The sequence below is a fragment of the Malaclemys terrapin genome, chromosome 2 (assembly GCF_027887155.1).
Source record: "Malaclemys terrapin pileata isolate rMalTer1 chromosome 2, rMalTer1.hap1, whole genome shotgun sequence".
Classification (NCBI taxonomy): domain Eukaryota; kingdom Metazoa; phylum Chordata; order Testudines; family Emydidae; genus Malaclemys; species Malaclemys terrapin.
The window spans coordinates 32,018,660-32,037,117 of record NC_071506.1 but is presented as its reverse complement, the minus strand read 5'-3'; the positions used below and the strand labels follow the sequence as shown (position 1 = coordinate 32,037,117).

The following is an 18,458-nucleotide window of genomic DNA, read 5'->3' as shown; positions in this document are numbered from 1 at the left end:
TTTTTGGGAATCTTGTACATTGCATGGATTAGAGAGACTGCATCTGCAATTCAGTGTGGACTATATCTTGTTGCACCATTTGGCATGGCTTGGGCATGGAGGTTAATCAGAAATTAACATAATGGTACAAAAAGCAACACTGTGGCCCTGTCTGTGCTGTGAAATTACATTAACTAACATGCTGCTAAAAACTCAAGGCCAGATCTTCATTCACGCAGATGACAGAGATGTCTCAGTCCCCCTGCGCAGGGGCACTTCCCCTGTGTAAATCCATTGCCAGCCATCTCTGGTGTAAAGGGAAGAAAGAGGCAGTCCTTGAATGAGCTGAAAGTGGAGACTGACTCACCTTTACAACAATACACAGGGGAGTAAGGGGGCAAACACCACTTTAAATAGTCATGGATTGCTACTCTGTGTGTGTGTGTGTGTGTGTGTGTGTGTGTGTGTGTGTGTGTGTGTGTGTGTGTGTGTGTGTGTGTGTGTGTGTGTGTGTGTGTGTGTGTGTGAGAGAGAGAGAGAGAGAGAGAGAGAGAGAGCGCTAGCGCTGTGTAGGGTGTAGCTGGGGCAGGAGTGAGAAGATGTAACAGGGATTGGGCGGTGTCTTGATCTTTTCCCCCTCACCAGGCTTGCCAGTACTGCTAAACTCGTGCAGGATTAAAAATCTAAAGGGCTGTCTTCATGTAGAATATTTGTCCCCTGGAACAAGCAGGTGCTGGGGAGGGGGCGGGGGGAAGGAGAGAACAAGGGAAAAAATTGGTGTCTCTCAGTTGTTTCTCTGGGTTGCCCCTGGGATGGGGGAACTACTGGATGCACCTTATTGAAGGAGAGGCCCAAAGTCTTAGTCTTCCCTTTACTAATTCCTGATGAAGGTATTCTGAGATTGCTCTATAGTACAAGAGATCAAAAGACAATAAACAGAATATGAAGAGCTTCAATTTCTTTCTACCACTCTGCTATTCCCCCTCCTTTTTTTTTTTTTTTTTTTTTTTTTTGGGACAGCTTGGGTACTTCCTTACCAACTGTAGTGTTTGTGGAGAATCCATTCAGTGATCCATACAGGTATTTTAGGGTACCGAGCATAACAGCTGGGTCACGTTGGTCCATCCCAAGTTTTGGTTTTGGCTGGGGCGTGCGGTGAGCTACAAACAGAAAAGTTGCATGCTGTGTTCGGTGAACTACAGGGTTAAACCAGCGGTCTGTGGAATCTTTTTAAAAACTATATAGATTCATAGATTCATAGATTATAGGACTGGAAGGGACCTCGAGAGGTCATCGAGTCCAGTCCCCTGCCCGCATGGCAGGACCAAATACTGTCTAGACCATCCCTGATAGACATTTATCTAACCTACTCTTAAATATCTCCAGAGACGGAGATTCCACAACCTCCCTAGGCAATTTGTTCCAGTGTTTAACCACCCTGACAGTTAGGAACTTTTTCCTAATGTCCAACCTAGACCTCCCTTGCTGCAGTTTAAACCCATTGTTTCTGGTTCTATCCTTAGAGGCTAAGGTGAACAAGTTCTCTCCCTCCTCCTTATGACACCCTTTTAGATACCTGAAAACTGCTATCATGTCCCCTCTCAGTCTTCTCTTTTCCAAACTAAACAAACCCAGTTCTTTCAGCCTTCCTTCATAGGTCATGTTATACAGCATCTGTGTGATTCATTCCAGAAGCTCCGAATCAGTTAGAACACGACACTGGTGACAAGGATCAACAAGAACCAGAATTCAAAACAAATAAAGAGACAACCCCAAAAGGAAAAAAAGGCATTAGCTCTTTCTAGCTGTTGAATTTTTAGATTGTAAAACATTGCCCATAGAAACAATAGTCTCCCTGCCATGCTGTAATCAGCAGTTTGCAGTGAAGAAGTGCGGTGGCAGCCATTCTGAGTATGGTATATTCTGCTGTATCGGACAAGAAAACGTTGTGGCAGCCATTCTGAGTGTGGCATATCCTCTGGTTTGTATCAGATAGCCCGAACATGTCTGTCTTAAGTTAAAAACAAACAAAAAAGCAAAAAAACCCAACAACACACAACAGCATACACAGAACACTGCCCACCAAGGTGCTGTGACAACAAATCTATCCAGAGTCTACTTTATCTCCCACAGCCACATAGTATGCTTTGCTAGAGGACAGTCTTAACTTAAAAAAAAAAAAAAAAGTCCCAAATGTCCCTGAATTTCCTGACGATGAATCTCATTCCATTCTCAAAGCTAGATGGGAATACTGGCTTGAAAGGTTACAAAAATCTATTTTTTCCTGTGAAGGATGATTACTCTACCACTAAACATGCTCTGCTCCTACACTTTACAGGAAGCAAGGTGCACCATAATTTTAAAACATTGTCAACACTAGTTATAGCAAGGACCCTAAATGCCTATTCGAGACTCTAAATGACACTTGTCAGAATACTGGACACTGCTCAAGTGAATGAGATATCCTAAATACATGCTCAACATATAGAGCAAAGAAACCTGACAACAAGTACAGAGTCAGCACATGCACTCCACACTAAGAACTCAATCAGGAATTGTGTGTGGCATTCTCAAGACAGTAACCAACCATGGAAAATTCAGGTTCCAGCCACAAAGATGACAAATGTAAAATGCTACAAATGTGGAAGCTCTATATCCACACCAAGGTGATTGCCCAGCAAAAGAGGTTCCTGTCATAGCAGTGGAAAACAAAACTGCTAAGCAAAAGTCTGTAGATATAGTATTCCCCCAAAGGTCAAGCTAAATATCCAACAAAGACATCAAGATTGAGTGAACGTGCTTGAAGCTGACACCTCAGAAGATGTTGGCTTTTATGTCTTCACAGTATTCCCCAAAAAACAAAGTCTTCCGAGCACATTGGGTGAAAGTGATCATGAAATGATAGAGTTCATGATTCTAAGGAATGGTAGGAGGGAGAACAGCAAAATAAAGACAATGGATTTCAATAAGACAGACTTTAGCAAACTCAGGGAGCTGGTACGTAAGCTCCCATCGGAAGCAAATCTAAGGGGAAAAATAACAGAAGAGACATTATTTAGGGGACAAGAAGAAACTATCCATCTGCGTAGGAAAGATAGGAAGTATGGCAAGAGATCACCCTGGCTTAACCAGGAGATCTGCAATGATCTAAAAATCAAAAAAGAGTCCTACAAAAAGTGGAAACTAGTTAAATTACAAAGGATGAATATAAACAAATAACAAAAGTATGTAGGGACAAAATTAGAAAGGCCAAGGAACAAAATGAGATCAAACTAGCTAGAGACATAAAGGGTAACAAGAAAACATTCTACAAATACATTAGAAGCAAGAGGAAGACCAAGGACAGGGTAGGCCTGTTACTCAATGGAGGGGAGAAAAATAATAACAGAAAATGTGGAAATGGCAGAGTGCATAATGACTTCTTTGTTTTGGTTTTCACCAAGAAGTTTGGTGGTGATTGGACATCTAACGTAGTGAATGCCAGTGAAAATGAGGTAGGATCAAAAGAGGCTAAAATAGAGAAAGAACAAGTTAAAAATTACTTGGACAAATTAGATGTCTTCAAGTCACCAGGGCCTGATGAAATGCATCCTAGAATACTCAAGGAGCTGACTGGCAAGATATCTGAGCCATTAGTGAATATCTTTGAGAAGTCATGGAAGACGGGAGAGATTTCAGGAGACTGGAAAAGGGCAAATATAGTGCCAATCTATTAAAAGGGAAATAAGGACAACCCAGGGAATTACAGATCAGTCAGCTTAACTTCTGCACCCAGAAAGATAATGGAGCAAATAATTAAGCAATCAGTTTGCAAACATCTAGAAGATAATAAGGTGATAAGTAACAGTCAGAATGAATTTGTCAAAAACAAATGTCAAATCAACCTGATAGCTTTCTTTGACAGGCTAACAAGCCTTGTGAATAGGGTGGGTAAGCAGTAGATGTGGTATATCTTGACTTTAGTAAAGCTTTTGATACTGTCTTGCATGATCTTCTCATACATAAACTAGGGAAATGCAAACTAGATGGAGCTACTATAAAGTGGGTGCAAAACTGGTTGGAAAACCATTCCCAGAGAATGGTTATCAGTGGTTCACAGTCATGCTGGAAAGGTCTATCAAGTAGGGTCCCACAGGGATCAGTTATGGGTCCAGTTTTTTCAATATCTTCATCAATGATTTAGATAATGGCATAGAGAGAACACTAAAAGTTTGCAGATGATATGAAGCTGGGAGGGGTTGCAAGTGCTTTGGAGAATAGGATTAAAATTCAAGATGATCAGGACAAATTGGAGAAATGGTCTGAAGTAAATAGGATGAAATTCAATAAGGACAAATGCAGTACTCCATTTAGGAAGGAACAATCAGTTGCACACATACCAAATGGGAAATGACTGCCTAGGAAGGAGTACTGTGGAAAGGGATCTGGAGGACATAGTGGACCACAAGCTAAATAACAGTGTAATGCAGTTGTAAAAAAAGCAAACATAATTCTGGGATGTATTAGCAGGAGTGTTGTAAGCAAGACACGAGAAGTAATTCTTCCGTTCTACTCTGCTCTGATTAGGCCTCATCTGGGTGCCACATTTCAGGAAGAATGTGGACAAATTGGAGAGAGTCCACAGAAGAGCAACAAAAATGATTAAAGGTCTAGAAAACATGACTTATGAGGGAAGATTGAAAAAATTGGGTTTGTTTAGTCTGGAAAAGAGAAGACTAAGGCTACATCTACACTACGGGGGGGGGACGATTTAAGATACGCAAATTCAGCTACGCGAATAGCGTAGCTGAATTCGACGTATCGCAGCCGACTTACCCCGCTGTGAGGACGGCAGCAAAATCGACCTCTGCGGTTTCCCGTCGACGGCACTTACTCCCACCTCCGCTGGTGGAGTAAGAGCGTCGATTCGGGGATCCATTGTCGCGTCCCAACGGGACGCGATAAATCGATCCCCCAGAGGTAGATTTCTACCCGCCGATTCAGGCAGGTAGTGTAGACCCAGCCTGAGAGGGGACACGATAACAGTTTTCAAGTATGTAAAAGGCTGTTACAAGGATGAGGAAGAAAAATTGTTTTTCTTAACCTCTGAGGTAAGGACAAGAAGCAATGGGCTTAAATTGCAGCAAGGGAGGTTTAGGTTGGACATTAGGAAAAACTGTCAGGATGGTTAAACACTGGAATAAATTGCCTAGGGAGGTTGTGAAATCTCCATCATTGGAAACTTTTAAGAGCAGGTTAGACAAACACCTGTCAGGAATGGTCTAGATAATTAGTCCTGCCATGAGTGCAGGGGTCTGGACTAGATGACCTCTCGAGGTCCCTTCCAGTTCTATGATTGTTCAGCCATGACGCCACATCATCAGATAAGGATACAAGACTGAAGTTTTAACTGATCCTCGTGCATCCGTGAATATGATGGACAAAGTGTGTCTAAAGCCATATCACAGAAACCATTTTTACAACTGACAGCAGTAAAAGTATGTGCCTATGGAAATCCAGATGCACTGATAATTGGTGGTGTATTCTCAGCTTATTTTGATTTAAGATAGGTCTGTTACCAGTTCAGTGTACCTGGTGACTAATGTCAGAGATACACTGATTAGTTATGCCACAGCAAGTGCACAAGGACCGATTCAGATGATCCAAATGGTGCAGCTTAACAGGCTAAATTAACTCCTCCAGTCTTATAAGGATATGCTCAAACGAATAGGAAATTTGAAGGGAAAGCAAATGAAAATTACACTTTGATGACATGGTTCAGCTTGCATCTCTACCATACAGATGTATTATTTTCCATGTCAGAAAGCTAATGGAAGAAGAATTAGCACACCTGGAAGATCTTGACATCCGTGAGCAAGTGGAAGGCCCCACAGCAGAAGTCTTCCCTATAGTAGTGGCCCAGAAACCAAAGCAACCAGGCAAAATCTGAATTTGTGTGGACATGTGTTTACTCAATTGAGCTATCAAGCATGAGTGACACATCACCCACACTGTAGGTGACACTATTGGAGATCTGAAGGAAGCAACTTGAGCTCCACCCTGAGTCAAGGTACATAACAACCTTCATGACACACGTGGGTCTACACCGCTATAATTGACTCAGTTTTGGCATTTCTTCAGCTGCAGAAATATTTCAAAACACCATATGTGAGGTACTAGCTGGAATCTCTGGAGTTCTTAACATGAGTGATGACATTAGTATTTGGCACTGCATCTGAAGAGCACGACACTCAACTAGCAGCTGTTTTTGAATGACTGCAGGAGCAGAATTTCATGTTAAACCCAGATAAATGTGAGTACAATAAACCCACATTTGAATTTTTGGATATACAATCTCCAAAGATGGCATCTCAGTGGATCCCAAGAAAGCGAAGGACATTCCTCATGCCACAGTGCCAGAAACCCCACTGAAGTTCACAGCCTGCTAGGGATTGCAAATTACTGTGGCAGATTCATTCCAAGCTTCGCAACTATTGCGCAGCTTCTGAGAGATTTAACCAGAAAAGATCAAATATGGGTTTGATCAGATGAACATCAAAATGCATTTGAGAAATTAATGAAATCCCTTACGTGTGATATAGTCATGTCCTATTTTTATTCCACAAAAAGAACTGAACTTTTAGTAGATGCCAGATCTGTTGGATTAGGAGCAGTCCTCCAGGTTGACCAATGTAGTCAAATTTACACCATTGCTTATGCCAGCATGGCTCTTTCACTCTTTGAACAGTAGTACTCTCTAACAGAAAGAGAAGTTCTTGCTGTAGCATGGGGATGTTCCCGTTATCATTTAGACATTTATGCTGCATGCTGTGTTCCCACAGACTTAAACCAGTGATCTGTAGAATCTTACTTTAAAACTACATACAGCATCTGCGCGATTCATTCCAGAAGCTCCTAATCAGTCAGGACACACCACCAACCTTACCAATTCTTTCTGAGTGCACAGCTAATCCTTAAAGAAGGCAATACCCAAACACCAGAAAAGCTACTTGGCATTATTTGGGCATAAGCTTTCGTGAGTAAAAACCTCACTTCTTTTATGCATCCGAAGAAGTGAGGTTTTTACTCACGAAAGCTTATGCCCAAATAAATCTGTTAGTCTTTAAGGTGCCATCAGACTCTTTGTTGTTTTTGTAGATACAGACTAACACGGCTACCCCCTGATACTTGGCATTATTAATATTCCAATGCAGTTGCTTTGATTAGTTTGGCAGATGTTGCTTTATGTTTGATTTGAACTGAACCCATATTTTTTCACTATAAAAAAACCAGCTCAGTCTTGTGTTGTTAATGGATAGACTGCAGTATGGGACTCATAAGAGACTTTATTTACATTTCTAGCTGAACAACATATTTTAGATACCTTTAATGGGAAGAATTGATTTTTCTCTCTACAAAAGGGACTTAATCAATTTTGCTTCTGGAAATGTTTTATTCAACAATAGCTGAGTTTCCTTGTGTACAAATCCATCAAAGCAGAGACTTATTAGTACAGAGAAGTTTTATGTGCTCAGGTAAAAATGCAGGTTTTACTATTGGAATGGAAGCGGATTGATTTTTTGAAATAGTAAAAAAGTTTATCATAATACAAACGAAAAACTTAATCACAAGTTCACTGCAAGCTTTAGCTAGACATGATTTGTAGAGTCCTGCAAATCTGCAGACCATGTTTGCAGATCGTGGATCGGATGCGGATACAAATTTTGTATCCGCGCAGGGCTCTAATGATTTGGGCTGATTTTGCTAGGAAGTGTTTGCTGCTGCACGTGCTCTGAAAACTGAAGACTTTAATAAAAATTGCAAATATTTGCAGTTCTTCTTCAATTCAGGTGTTTTAGGGGCATTTTATGATACCCTTTTTCATAGACTACCGGAGTAGTACTGGGAGGCCTGGATTCTATTCCTGACTCAGTCACTGGCCTACTTGGTGACCATTGGCAAATCACTTCACCTTTCTGTGCCTCATTTTCCCCATCTATATAATAGGAATAATGATATTTGTTTCCTTTGTAAAGTATTTTGAGATCTACTGGTGAAAAGTGCTCTATAAGAGCTAGGAGTAACTATTTATGCTACCCCGATATTTATGCCGCTTCCTGAGTAGTCCCCTACATTCCAATGGAAGTACTCACAGAGTAAAGTACTACTCATTGTAACGGTGGCAGAAACTGGACCATAGACTCTGGAAACTACTTTGGGTCAGATTGCAATTCCCTTACTCAGTTTGGGGAGCAATTTATCAAATGTGTAGCCCAGCCAATTTCAGTTCAGTGGAACTGCTCAGAATACTCGTGCTGAGTAGCATCTTTAAAGGTGGAAGAATCTTCCCAGAAGTGAGCAGAAAATTATATGCACCTTTGCCGATTCACGGTATTAAAAATTTTAGTTGTATTTTTCCAATCGTCACATTGAAAATCTAATAAAAATGTGCATTATTTGACTGTGTCCAGAAAACAAGTATCACATTTATATATTTGTAAAAAAAAAAAAAAAAAAATTAACCAGATTCTTTTCAAAGACAAGACTTCTGTCTTGCCTTTTTTTTATTAAAAGGATGCAAATTAATAACATCCACTGTTTCAGACAGAAATAAGAGATGGCTCACGTCACTGCAGTCTGCAGTGTTTCCGACCTTGGAGCACTTATGCCCAGAAAATAAAGAGTTCCATTTAATAGCATGCATTATGAGAAGTCCTTCAAATATAAAAAGGAGACCAGAGTTAGATGAACAGCCCTTTAAGAGCAGTAGAAGTGAACTTAGTATTTGTTTCTCGCTAAAAAGCTTTCTAGGTCTTCAAGATGATGGATTGTCATCTATAAATACACCGACTTCCTTAACGCTTAATTGCCATGGGATGTACAAAATGGGGCAAATGTAACCCTAGTGCCATTCTCCTGAGGTCAGAGTTACACCAGGGATTAATGTTATGGTGTCTATTGCAGTAGTAGCCAGGAACCCCAGTCAAGGACCACGGCCCCATCATTTTATGAGATTGATAGGTGTGAACTCAGCCTTCAACTAATGTAACTGTAAGGATAAATACCTACCCGATAAACAAAGGATAAACAAAACCCAAACCCACCCAATACTGGAGCTTTTGCTGAGTATTGTTTTGGGTAGGTGGGGGGGGGGGGAGGGATGGAGGTGCAGAACATACAAAAACTGGGAGAATCATAGCTCGAAGGAGCAGCTGAAAGCACAGTGTCTAGAAGAAACCTGGGGAAAGGTTTTTGGGTCAAAAGTGCAGGCTGATAAGAGTGTTCTTGGGGCTGTGAGCAAAAGAAGCTGTTTGCTGTTATTTGATTCCTTCTTCATTCAGAGAAACAGGACTTTGCATTCTTTGTAAGTAAATTAAACTACACCAAAGAATTATTTATCACCAATTTCTACTCCCAACTGGAATATCCTCAGGGTTCCAAACTTTGACTAACCACTTGGATGAAAAAGGGGAAACAATACAAACAAGTAACAAAGACAGTCCCTGCTCCAATTTGAATCTAAATCAAGAAGTGGCACTCCTATTTGTTTTTTTTGGTAGAGTAAAAGCTGCAGGTTAGGGCCCTACAATCATGCCTGGGCAAACCATACAAATTATTGGAAGCAATGTTACAAGACATGACCCATGTTACATGTCAGTGTGCTTCTGTTTGTGCTGGGCTTAAGTGTCTTTTGCTTCCAGTGAAATCATGGACATAACTCCCATTGACTTGAGTAGTATGGGGATCATGCATTAAATAGAGGTGTGAAGGAAGAATGTTACTGAAAATAATCCTTTTAACCAGATGTGTTTGGCAGCATGGAGAGAAAACAACACTATTATATGCAGTTTCAGCAAAGGGAAGAAACCACAGCAAAGACAAAAAATTAATGTTACAATTTTTTTTATTTTACAGCTGTGCAGAACACTATTACTATTATAATAAGACATCAGATGCACTACTGAAAAGCTCACAATAACTGTAACATTGTCTTTAGCAGTTCAAAATGCAGATTTACAAAATTAAATCAGTTACTTTCCTGTTTGGTAAACACTGGTTATTACAGACAGTTTTTTAAAAGGATTATCAAGATTAAAAACGGTAAACATATTAAAAACAGCAACAACCCAACAGAGATTCCTAGGAGAGATTTTAAAATTAATTCTTCTGTCTGTAGAGGATGGCAGTGAGACAGTAAAGCTGGTTGTCTGTGGAAAAACAGATAGGGTTACCAAAACTTACAATGGAACTAAGGATCATTTTGTGTTAGTCCTTTCTTTGGTGATAGTCTAAGGGGTGGAGGGAAGAGGGGTTATTCAGTTTCCAAATGTTTAGTATTAGTTACAAGTCTGTAACTGATGGGCTAAAAAACCATCAAGAGACTTTTTTAATGGCCATTTAATGTTTTAATGAGTTCTGTGTTAATCACCTTTTAGACTTTCAGGGTTAGATCGTGGTCTGGACCACACACACCCACGCAGGGAACTAAGGGAAAGAAAGAATTCCTTAATGCCTTAAACAGGCTACTTGGATCTGGGCATGCAGGAGTAAGCAGGTAGGTGGGGAGTAACTTGGACTAGGCAGAGTCTTGGCTCCACTCCGCAGCTGGCCAGCGCAGCTGAGGTGTCACGTGGTGAAGCAGGAGAGCAGGCATCATAATTTCTTGCTGGTATAGGCCAGGAGTAAATTATTACCCTCTTAGGGCATGTCCATACTACATCTGGGTGGTGACTGCTGGACATACTATACAAGCTCACCCGGGACCCTGGATACGTATTCAGGCATCAAGCCCACAATGAAGTCTGTGCTGACATGGCTTCACTTCTGTTGGTATCAGAGATAGCTAAATTAAAGCTAGCTCAAGTATGTTTACATACGCTGCAGTCACACCTCTAACTGCAGGGTCGACGTACCCTTAGAATGAGGAGGCAGCAAGGAGGGTATTGTCTGAGTCCAATCCTTCCCAAATTTACCAATACCCTTTGCTCAGGCCTGCACCTAAGATCCAGCCCTAACCAATTTGGCCCTCAGGAAAAGTGCCAGATTTACATTCCTGAAGAATGAAGTTTTCTGTCAATCCCTACATTAGGTACAGCATGGGCAACAAGAGAGCAAGCTTCCCCCATGCTGCTTCATCAATGTGCTTCAAATCAGACCAGGAGAAATCCCTTCTGTCTGTAATGAGGTGGTAATTCAATCTCCTCTCCCAGCCAATCCTTGGACCCTCTGCTGAGTCTGCCTGCAAGGGTGCCAATTGTGGTGGCTATTTTTGTGATGCGAGCATTTGTCTACTGGGAACCGTTGGGTCACTACCATACTGTACTGTACTAGAACTAGAGATCTAGAAGTGACAGGCTTCATTTATATCATCACCAACCCCCTCCAGCCTATCTACTCTCAAAATATCTCAATATGGGGTCACGGGAAAGTCTGGATAGTTTTGTTTCCTACCTCCCCCTGCATTTCCTTCTCTGGAAGCCTCCCCTCCCCTTTATACAGTAACACCAAAGCAAAAAAACCACATGGGTTATATTATTTATATTTTCAGATTTCTCCCAATTGCACGGCGCATACCGAGACCATTTTGTTGGCTTCTCTTTGCCTAAAACATTCATGGAAAACCTGTGGGTTCATTTTAAAATAATTCACTCATGATCTGTGAAATGCTTTTACAAAGTGTCAGAAAACGTCTCACTTAATAATATGCTGACAGTAAAGGGAGTGTTTTCTTTTCTAGTGCTAATAATCTGCAATAAGGCCTGCCACGGTTCTTACAAAAATGTGTGATCTTTACAGCCTCAAAAATTGCTGATCTTTTTCAGATCCTTCTGCCGTTATAATATGCACTCCAAGTTTACACATATGTATAGTTAACAAATAAATTTAAAAATATCCATCCAAGCTCAAAATTTACAGCTTCTGTTTTAGACTTTTTAACTGTAAGATTGAAAAGTCAGAGTGCAGCACTTCCAGTTGGACTCCTCTCCAGTCTAAGGGCTCTCATCAGACTCATCAGTGTGACATGCTATATTGGCTAGCATCAGTGGGCAAAACAGGCTTCTTCACCCTATCAACATCTATGGACAAACAACAGTAGAAGAAATCTGGTTAGGCTCTGCCTGCTCAGGCTTCTCAATAAGGGCCACATCATGTCCTCAGAAGCTCACTCAGCAGCATAAGGGGGAGTAGTAATTCTCCACCCATCATCCCTGTGAGGCTTCACTGGTCCTCGGGTCTGGACACGTAGGGGTAAGTGAGCCCTGTGGGCCCACACTACTCCCATGGCAATCCCTAAGCAGCAGGGCAGGGGCGGACAGAACGCCACACCTCCAACTATCACTGTGAGTCAGCACTGTTTGGGTAGTTATCTGCTACTAGTATGGGTTATTGCAGATTGGAGAAAGAGGTGGGCAGGGGAAGAATCCTCCTTCTATGTCTTATAATTCTCAGTGACTCTGTTTACCATTCTGCCCGATTCCAATGGGCCAAAACAGCTTCTACCTCCATGTAAGGAGAGTTATTTTTGATTTTAGAAAATTAATCCTGATAAGAACTGGATTGATGGCACATCCACATGGCTGTAGGAATGCAAGCTCCTCAAACACACACACACACACACACTCCTCCCTTTGTGCATTCGTTACAATTGCTCCGATAAGTGCCAAGCAATGAACGAGGGATAAGTCTACACTGCATGCTAAGTCTGAGTCTGTGGGACATAAGCTTGTTGACTCAGTGTTTCCAAGCCCATATTTGAGAATCCAAGCTACATTGTAAACCTGGATTTACAGTTGTTAGACTGGGTCTCAGAGCCGTTCTAATGCATCCAGCCAGCACTACGCAGATCTTCTGACTCAGGCTTGACATGTGTCCACACTGCAAAATAACAGGACTTGGACCCGAGTCACAGTGGGACTTGGGTGCTCACCCACCTCCTACCAGGGTCCTAGGACTGGTGTCCTGAGTACTTGCTGACCCAAGCCAGACAGATTTGGGTGGAAGGACTTGGGCTCAACCCTGAGTCAGAGCCTGGGCTTAGTGTGCAGTGTAGACAAACCTTAGAAAGGCAGTCTGCATGGCTTGAGACTTGAAATGCCACCTCTCTACAGGGCCAACATTAAAACACCGGTACAACATGACATTCCTTACAGATATGCAATATGCAAACAGCGGAAGATAGGAATGTGTTCTAATCCTTCTGGGTGCTACATCAGTGGACACCTTGGAAATTCAAATAGATTCCTTAGGCTGTCCAAATCTATTAGCTGCATAAATGCTGCCCCATTTTTATGAGGGGAATCCCAGAGCAAGCACATAGGACTATCTGAACCACAAAGGAGTGAATGCCCAACACAAGTCCGGCATTTGTCTTATGAAGTAATCAGCCAGACGGAAAGGCATAATAGGCCAGCTGACAATAGGTTATTCAGTGTTTTCCCTCATTATGCCCTCCCAATGCCCACCAAAATAGAGGTGTAAAGGAACAGATTTGCATACCTTTCATATTGAATTAAACCTCCCTCCAGTCACATCGGACAGAATTAAAAGAAAGACCATAGAAGACAAGCTGATCCCCAGACATACTTATTCAGAGCCTGAGAAGGCCCATTAGCAGAGCACAGTTCAAGTGTATTATCCCTCTTTCCTGCTTTGAGTCACAAACTGTTGTCAATCTGCTTATAAGAGCACCTTGTGTTTCAAAGCAGATATTTACTCTGAACATGCTCTGCAAAGACAGTGTGGGTTACTCTCCATGTGAGAGCAAAGGGGTGCATTCATAATCTTTACTAGTTATGCAAGACTGAGAATTGACAGCCTGTTGGCCAGACTCCGAGGTGACAATGTAAAATCTTAGACTCCAGAATCAGACAAGGAGGAGCTGATTCTCTGTTACCCTGAACCTGTGGAGGACAGACTGAGTGGTTTAGTGAACAGCATGCTGGAATGGGACTTAGGAGACCAGCATTCAATTTCCAGCCCTGTCCCTGCTTTTCTGGGTGACCTTGAGCAAATCACGTCAACGCCCTGTGCCTCAGTTTCCCCATCTGTAAAATAGGGATAATGATATTGCCCTCCTTTGTAAAGCACACTAAGATCTAGGGAGGAAGAGCTCTATAAGAGCTAGGTATTATTACAGTGATTTACACCAGTGCAAAAATCACAAAGTGTAAGGCAATGGAGAATCAGGCCCAAGACAAGAACTATAGCACTCAGAGTGTTGCCAGCTCTCTGGTTATTTTGTCAGGAGTCTCAAGCTATTTGGTGTTTTTCTTCCAGCCCTAGCTCCTGGAGTCAAGTGTTTTCATGAGAATCTCCACTTTCACTCAAAAAAGAAAGTAAGTTTCTGTTCCTCATGTCTGCGGAGAGAAGCTTGAAAATGTGATTTGAAAGCACCCTAAAGGATCAAATCCTAGAAGGCAAATAAAATCCCTCAAATATTTAAAATAAAATCCTCAATTTTTAAACCAATTTCATGATTGGGGGGGGGAAGGAAGAGGGCTGATTCATGATTTTTTAATGCTTGGGGCAGGCAATACTGTGGCAGTCAAGCTATGAATGTCTATTAAAACTCCATGGCCAAAATGTCAGGGACAGTGCAAATAGATCCCTTAGCGACTCTTTGGCCAGTGGATCAGCTCATACCCAACCAGTGTATATTAAGAAATCATACTGCGGACCAACAACATTTTTCATTTTTTCCTCTCAAAATAAAAGTTACAAAAACACATCTATTTTAGCATTCCATTGAAGATGTTAGACATCCAAGTATATTGCCTCAGCATTTAATCGCTGGCCATTGTGCTACATAGACTTCACTGATAACATCACCTTTCTTTGACCAGCTACTACACTGTATGAAGTCAGTGCCAGGCAGTCTGATTGCTAGGTATCTAACCTTTATTTTCTGACAATTATTTATAGAAGTCTATATTTTTAAAAAAATCAAGTAGATTGCTGATTGGTGGAGCACAGAACGCTATTGCGCTGACCCATGTAGAATGCAGCCCCCTTTTCTTTTTTCACTGGTTGTGAAAGGTGCAGAGTTGGCAGCCTCAGTGGATTAAAATCTATTTTTCAAGAGAACACAGAGAGCCTCAGCACAAGCACAGCCCTGCAACTTGCTTCAAACCTCTGTTGCAAGAAAGGTTTCCATCTTCATCCTCTTTCAATCTTTGGCTTCTTTGAGACTCCCAACAAGGAGGTCAATTGGTGTCAATTTATGGCAGTTTTTCTACCCCGACATCTGTCCATTTGGAACTAGACTTATTTCACAAAGAGCCATCACAAGTTAACATTTCAGTCCCTGCCGATCTGGAGTGAAATTGAACTGCTGACATAGAGGTGAAAGGCCCTTTTTCTCCTATTACCCATGCCCTGAGCTATTCACTCCCCTGCGCCACACCCATACTTCACATTTTTAATAATCATCGCTGATTATACAATTACTTGGAGATAAATTGAATGTTTGTGAATTAGAAGGTGGAGAATTCTAAATTAGACATCTGTGTTTTCAATGAATACATGGTGAACTACTGGTATTTTCTGGGCTTTCATGTCAGGAAAAAAAGGGGTCAGTTTTAAAAAGAAAGTATAAGAGACTGTCACCCTTAATTGCTGGGATTAAATGCAAGATTTGGTCTCTCCCTTAATATATTACCAAGCAGACTGTTAATAATCCTCATGTAGGCTGTAATAATTAACATCTTTCAAACATGACAGGATGGTAGTGTTTTGTATTGAACTACTAAGAAATTAAATAGGGGGAAATATTTTAAAAACAGGATAAAGGAGATTTGGGGAACCTGGTTATCACAAATTTATTTTTATTCAATGGTTTAAATAAGAAAGTGTCATTGATATTGATTATATTATCCCTAGCAGGTTTCCCCTTATAATGCAAACATTCAGTTACAGAGTTTAAGGAAAGACATTTATTGCCAGGCAATTAAACTGCATTATTACCTTTCTTTAATAGAACATATTTTCCTGTAGAAATACTGCCTTAAAAATCATGACCATGCTAATTATCTATGGCAAATGCATCTTCTTCTACTAATGATAACTCTAGTGTATTATCATTTGTGCTGGATTTCATTCTAAAATTGAAAGAACCATACAGCTTTGCAGATTCCTGGGAGGATGCAAATCTATTCCTCCTGTACAGCTCTCCTTTCCACATAGACATCATTAATAAACTGGACAGCACCACACCCCCCAGAGTTAAGAGACACAGCCCAGCAATCACACACCTATCCAAGTGAGCCCCGATTCTAGCGCTCTCATTCTCCAGTCGCTCCATCTCCCTGGCTGCTACAGTGTTAGGATCCACAGTCACATCTCTGGGCACCACATAGGAAATGATAACGAGCAAAATCCCACTAACCAGGAACAAGATGGCACTAATGAACCCATAGTCTACAGATTTCCCTGAACCAGCTTCTGATCCAGTATCATCTTCCTCAGAGATCAGGGAGGTAGGATCATGAGCCCAATCGGGTGCGATCTCTGTAGAGGAGCTATGCTGGGCAGGGGGAATCTGGCAGCAACTCTTCACAGGAGAAGGGGCGTTTCTCGGATGCTCCAGATTGACATTTTCATCCCTATAAGTAAACGATGTCTCCAGTTCCTGGGCACAGCAACAGGGTCTCTTCTTTTCTGCTTCCTCTTCTCCATCCAAGTGAGCTGGCTGGCAGCAGGGCTGGGTGCTGCTTGACGCTGCTGCCTGCTGCCAGGAGAAAGAGGGGGTAGGAGTGGAGGAAAGGGGTGCCTGGGTGGGACCTGCTGTGGCTGCCCTTTGTGTAGATTTGCAGTGCCTATCACAGCAGAGAGATGCCACCGCAGCTGCTGTTCTAGCCCCCATATCGTCCCCATCACTCTGCTGTTCATAGGGAGGGGCTTGAAAACTCCAGTCCACATTGTTGCACAGATCTGATCGCCTACCTTTCTTGGTGAGGTACAGAAGCTCCATACAAGCCATCAGAACTCCTATCTAGCAAGCCACGGCTTCTAATCTAAGCCATGCTTCAGGAAACTCTGTCAATAATACAATCAAGCGTTATCATAGTACATGAGCTGTTGCCTCAAAGCAATCTTCTATCCGCTAACCAATATTTTGCTAGGGATACGGCTTGTTTCAGTTGCTAAATGATTAAACAAATTCCCTCTGACATGTATTTCTTTTCAGTCTGCAAGGGGAAAAATAAACACGTCTCATGATGCATTAAGAAACCAATAGGAAAGTAACAAACATCATACATTATTCTTCCTTTCACAACTGTTCAAGCGGAAAATAGCAAATGCGATTGTTTTAATCAAGCATTTAAAACTGCAATCCTCTTGCAGATCCAAAATCTATTAGGGACTCTAATCAACCTTTGACACCACTATCCAATTAAGGCAATAAGCCATCTAAAATAAAAAGGATAGTCATAGTTACCACCTATAAAAATGTAAGAGCACAGAGTTATCATTTTATTTATAAAAAGCAAAACAACTTCTTTTCTTTTCTTTTTTTTTTTTAAAAAGGAAGCCTACATTCAAATTCACAGAGTAATTAGAAAGATACAGGCAAATCCCATGTAGCTCAGTAATCCACAATCTATATTCTCTGGTGGAAATCTGATAATCCCAGGGGGAAAGCAGTGCTTTCCTATAGCAGATCTCCAGTTTGATTAAGAGCATTTGGAATGAAATTATGCCTCAAAGACTGATGACTCAAAGACGGATGTTACTGCTCCATCTACAATTAATTAATTATAAAAAGAAAAAAAAAAACTTGAAGCCAAATGCCCGGTTTGTTAAAGAAATGTCTGTTACAGACTAAATATATATAGGTTTTTAAAAAAAAATCTCTACTGGACAGTGCTCAATCATGGGGCTTTGCACTGTCCAAGCAGGAATCTGCTGAGTTATAAAACGCAAGCTACATAATCACAAATAGTATTTGGACTCATGTATATTTGGGTGACACAACTGATAAAGGGCTAAAAAGCATCTTTTTAGATGTACTGTCCTTTAGGGTTTTAACTGCCAAGTGCAGACATGATAACCCAGCCCCATTGCACAGGCAGCAGCTTATCTTCCCTGCAGAATGCCCATATTCCCGGCGCACATACCTCTCTCTTATGTTTGCATCCATTTGACAGATGATTGTTGCATTTCCTAGGCTGCTCTATGAAAGTCTAATAGAGAAGCACTTGTAGCCCTCCACGCTCCACCATCCTGCTGCCTCTGCCGGAGGTTGGAGAGGGGGTGGGAGAAGAGGAGAGAGCGTGCCGGCTGGGAGGGGCACCCAAGCTGCCTTCTGGGAGATGTAGTCTTTATACAAAGGGACTATTCTGTCTGCCTGCAGTGAGGCAAGAGAGAGGGTGGGGGAATGGGTTCTGTTCAATTTAAACCACACACTAGCCATTTACTCAGTCCTCCCTGTTTAAGTAACAACTGCAATGAGTCACTTTTTCCACTTTTCCACTCCAAAATGTTCCTCTAGCTTTCAGTGT

The 18,458-nt window shown here is 41.5% G+C and overlaps 1 protein-coding gene across 2 annotated transcripts; it reads right to left on the bottom strand.

Annotated features, from left to right (window-relative positions):
* Nucleotides 1-9,844: 9,844 nt before the first annotated feature.
* TMEM74 (transmembrane protein 74) lies at nt 9,845-18,162 on the bottom strand. 2 transcript variants are annotated; one of them, XM_054016986.1, is made up of 2 exons: nt 18,075-18,162; nt 9,845-17,144 (listed from the first exon to the last, which is right to left on the bottom strand). In XM_054016986.1, exon 2 carries the CDS (start codon nt 16,934-16,936, stop codon nt 15,980-15,982), a length of 957 nt encoding a protein of 318 aa, XP_053872961.1. In that variant the 5' UTR covers nt 16,937-17,144; nt 18,075-18,162; the 3' UTR covers nt 9,845-15,979. The 2 variants fall into 2 exon arrangements, with proteins under 2 accessions (XP_053872961.1, XP_053872962.1); XM_054016987.1 differs by having other exon boundaries at nt 9,845-16,992.
* Nucleotides 18,163-18,458: the final 296 nt, after the last annotated feature.

What these genes read in the sequence shown, in the direction of transcription:
- TMEM74 (XM_054016986.1), bottom strand. Translation starts at nt 16,936, where the DNA reads ATGGCTTGTATGGAGCTTCTGTACCTCACCAAGAAAGGTAGGCGATCA.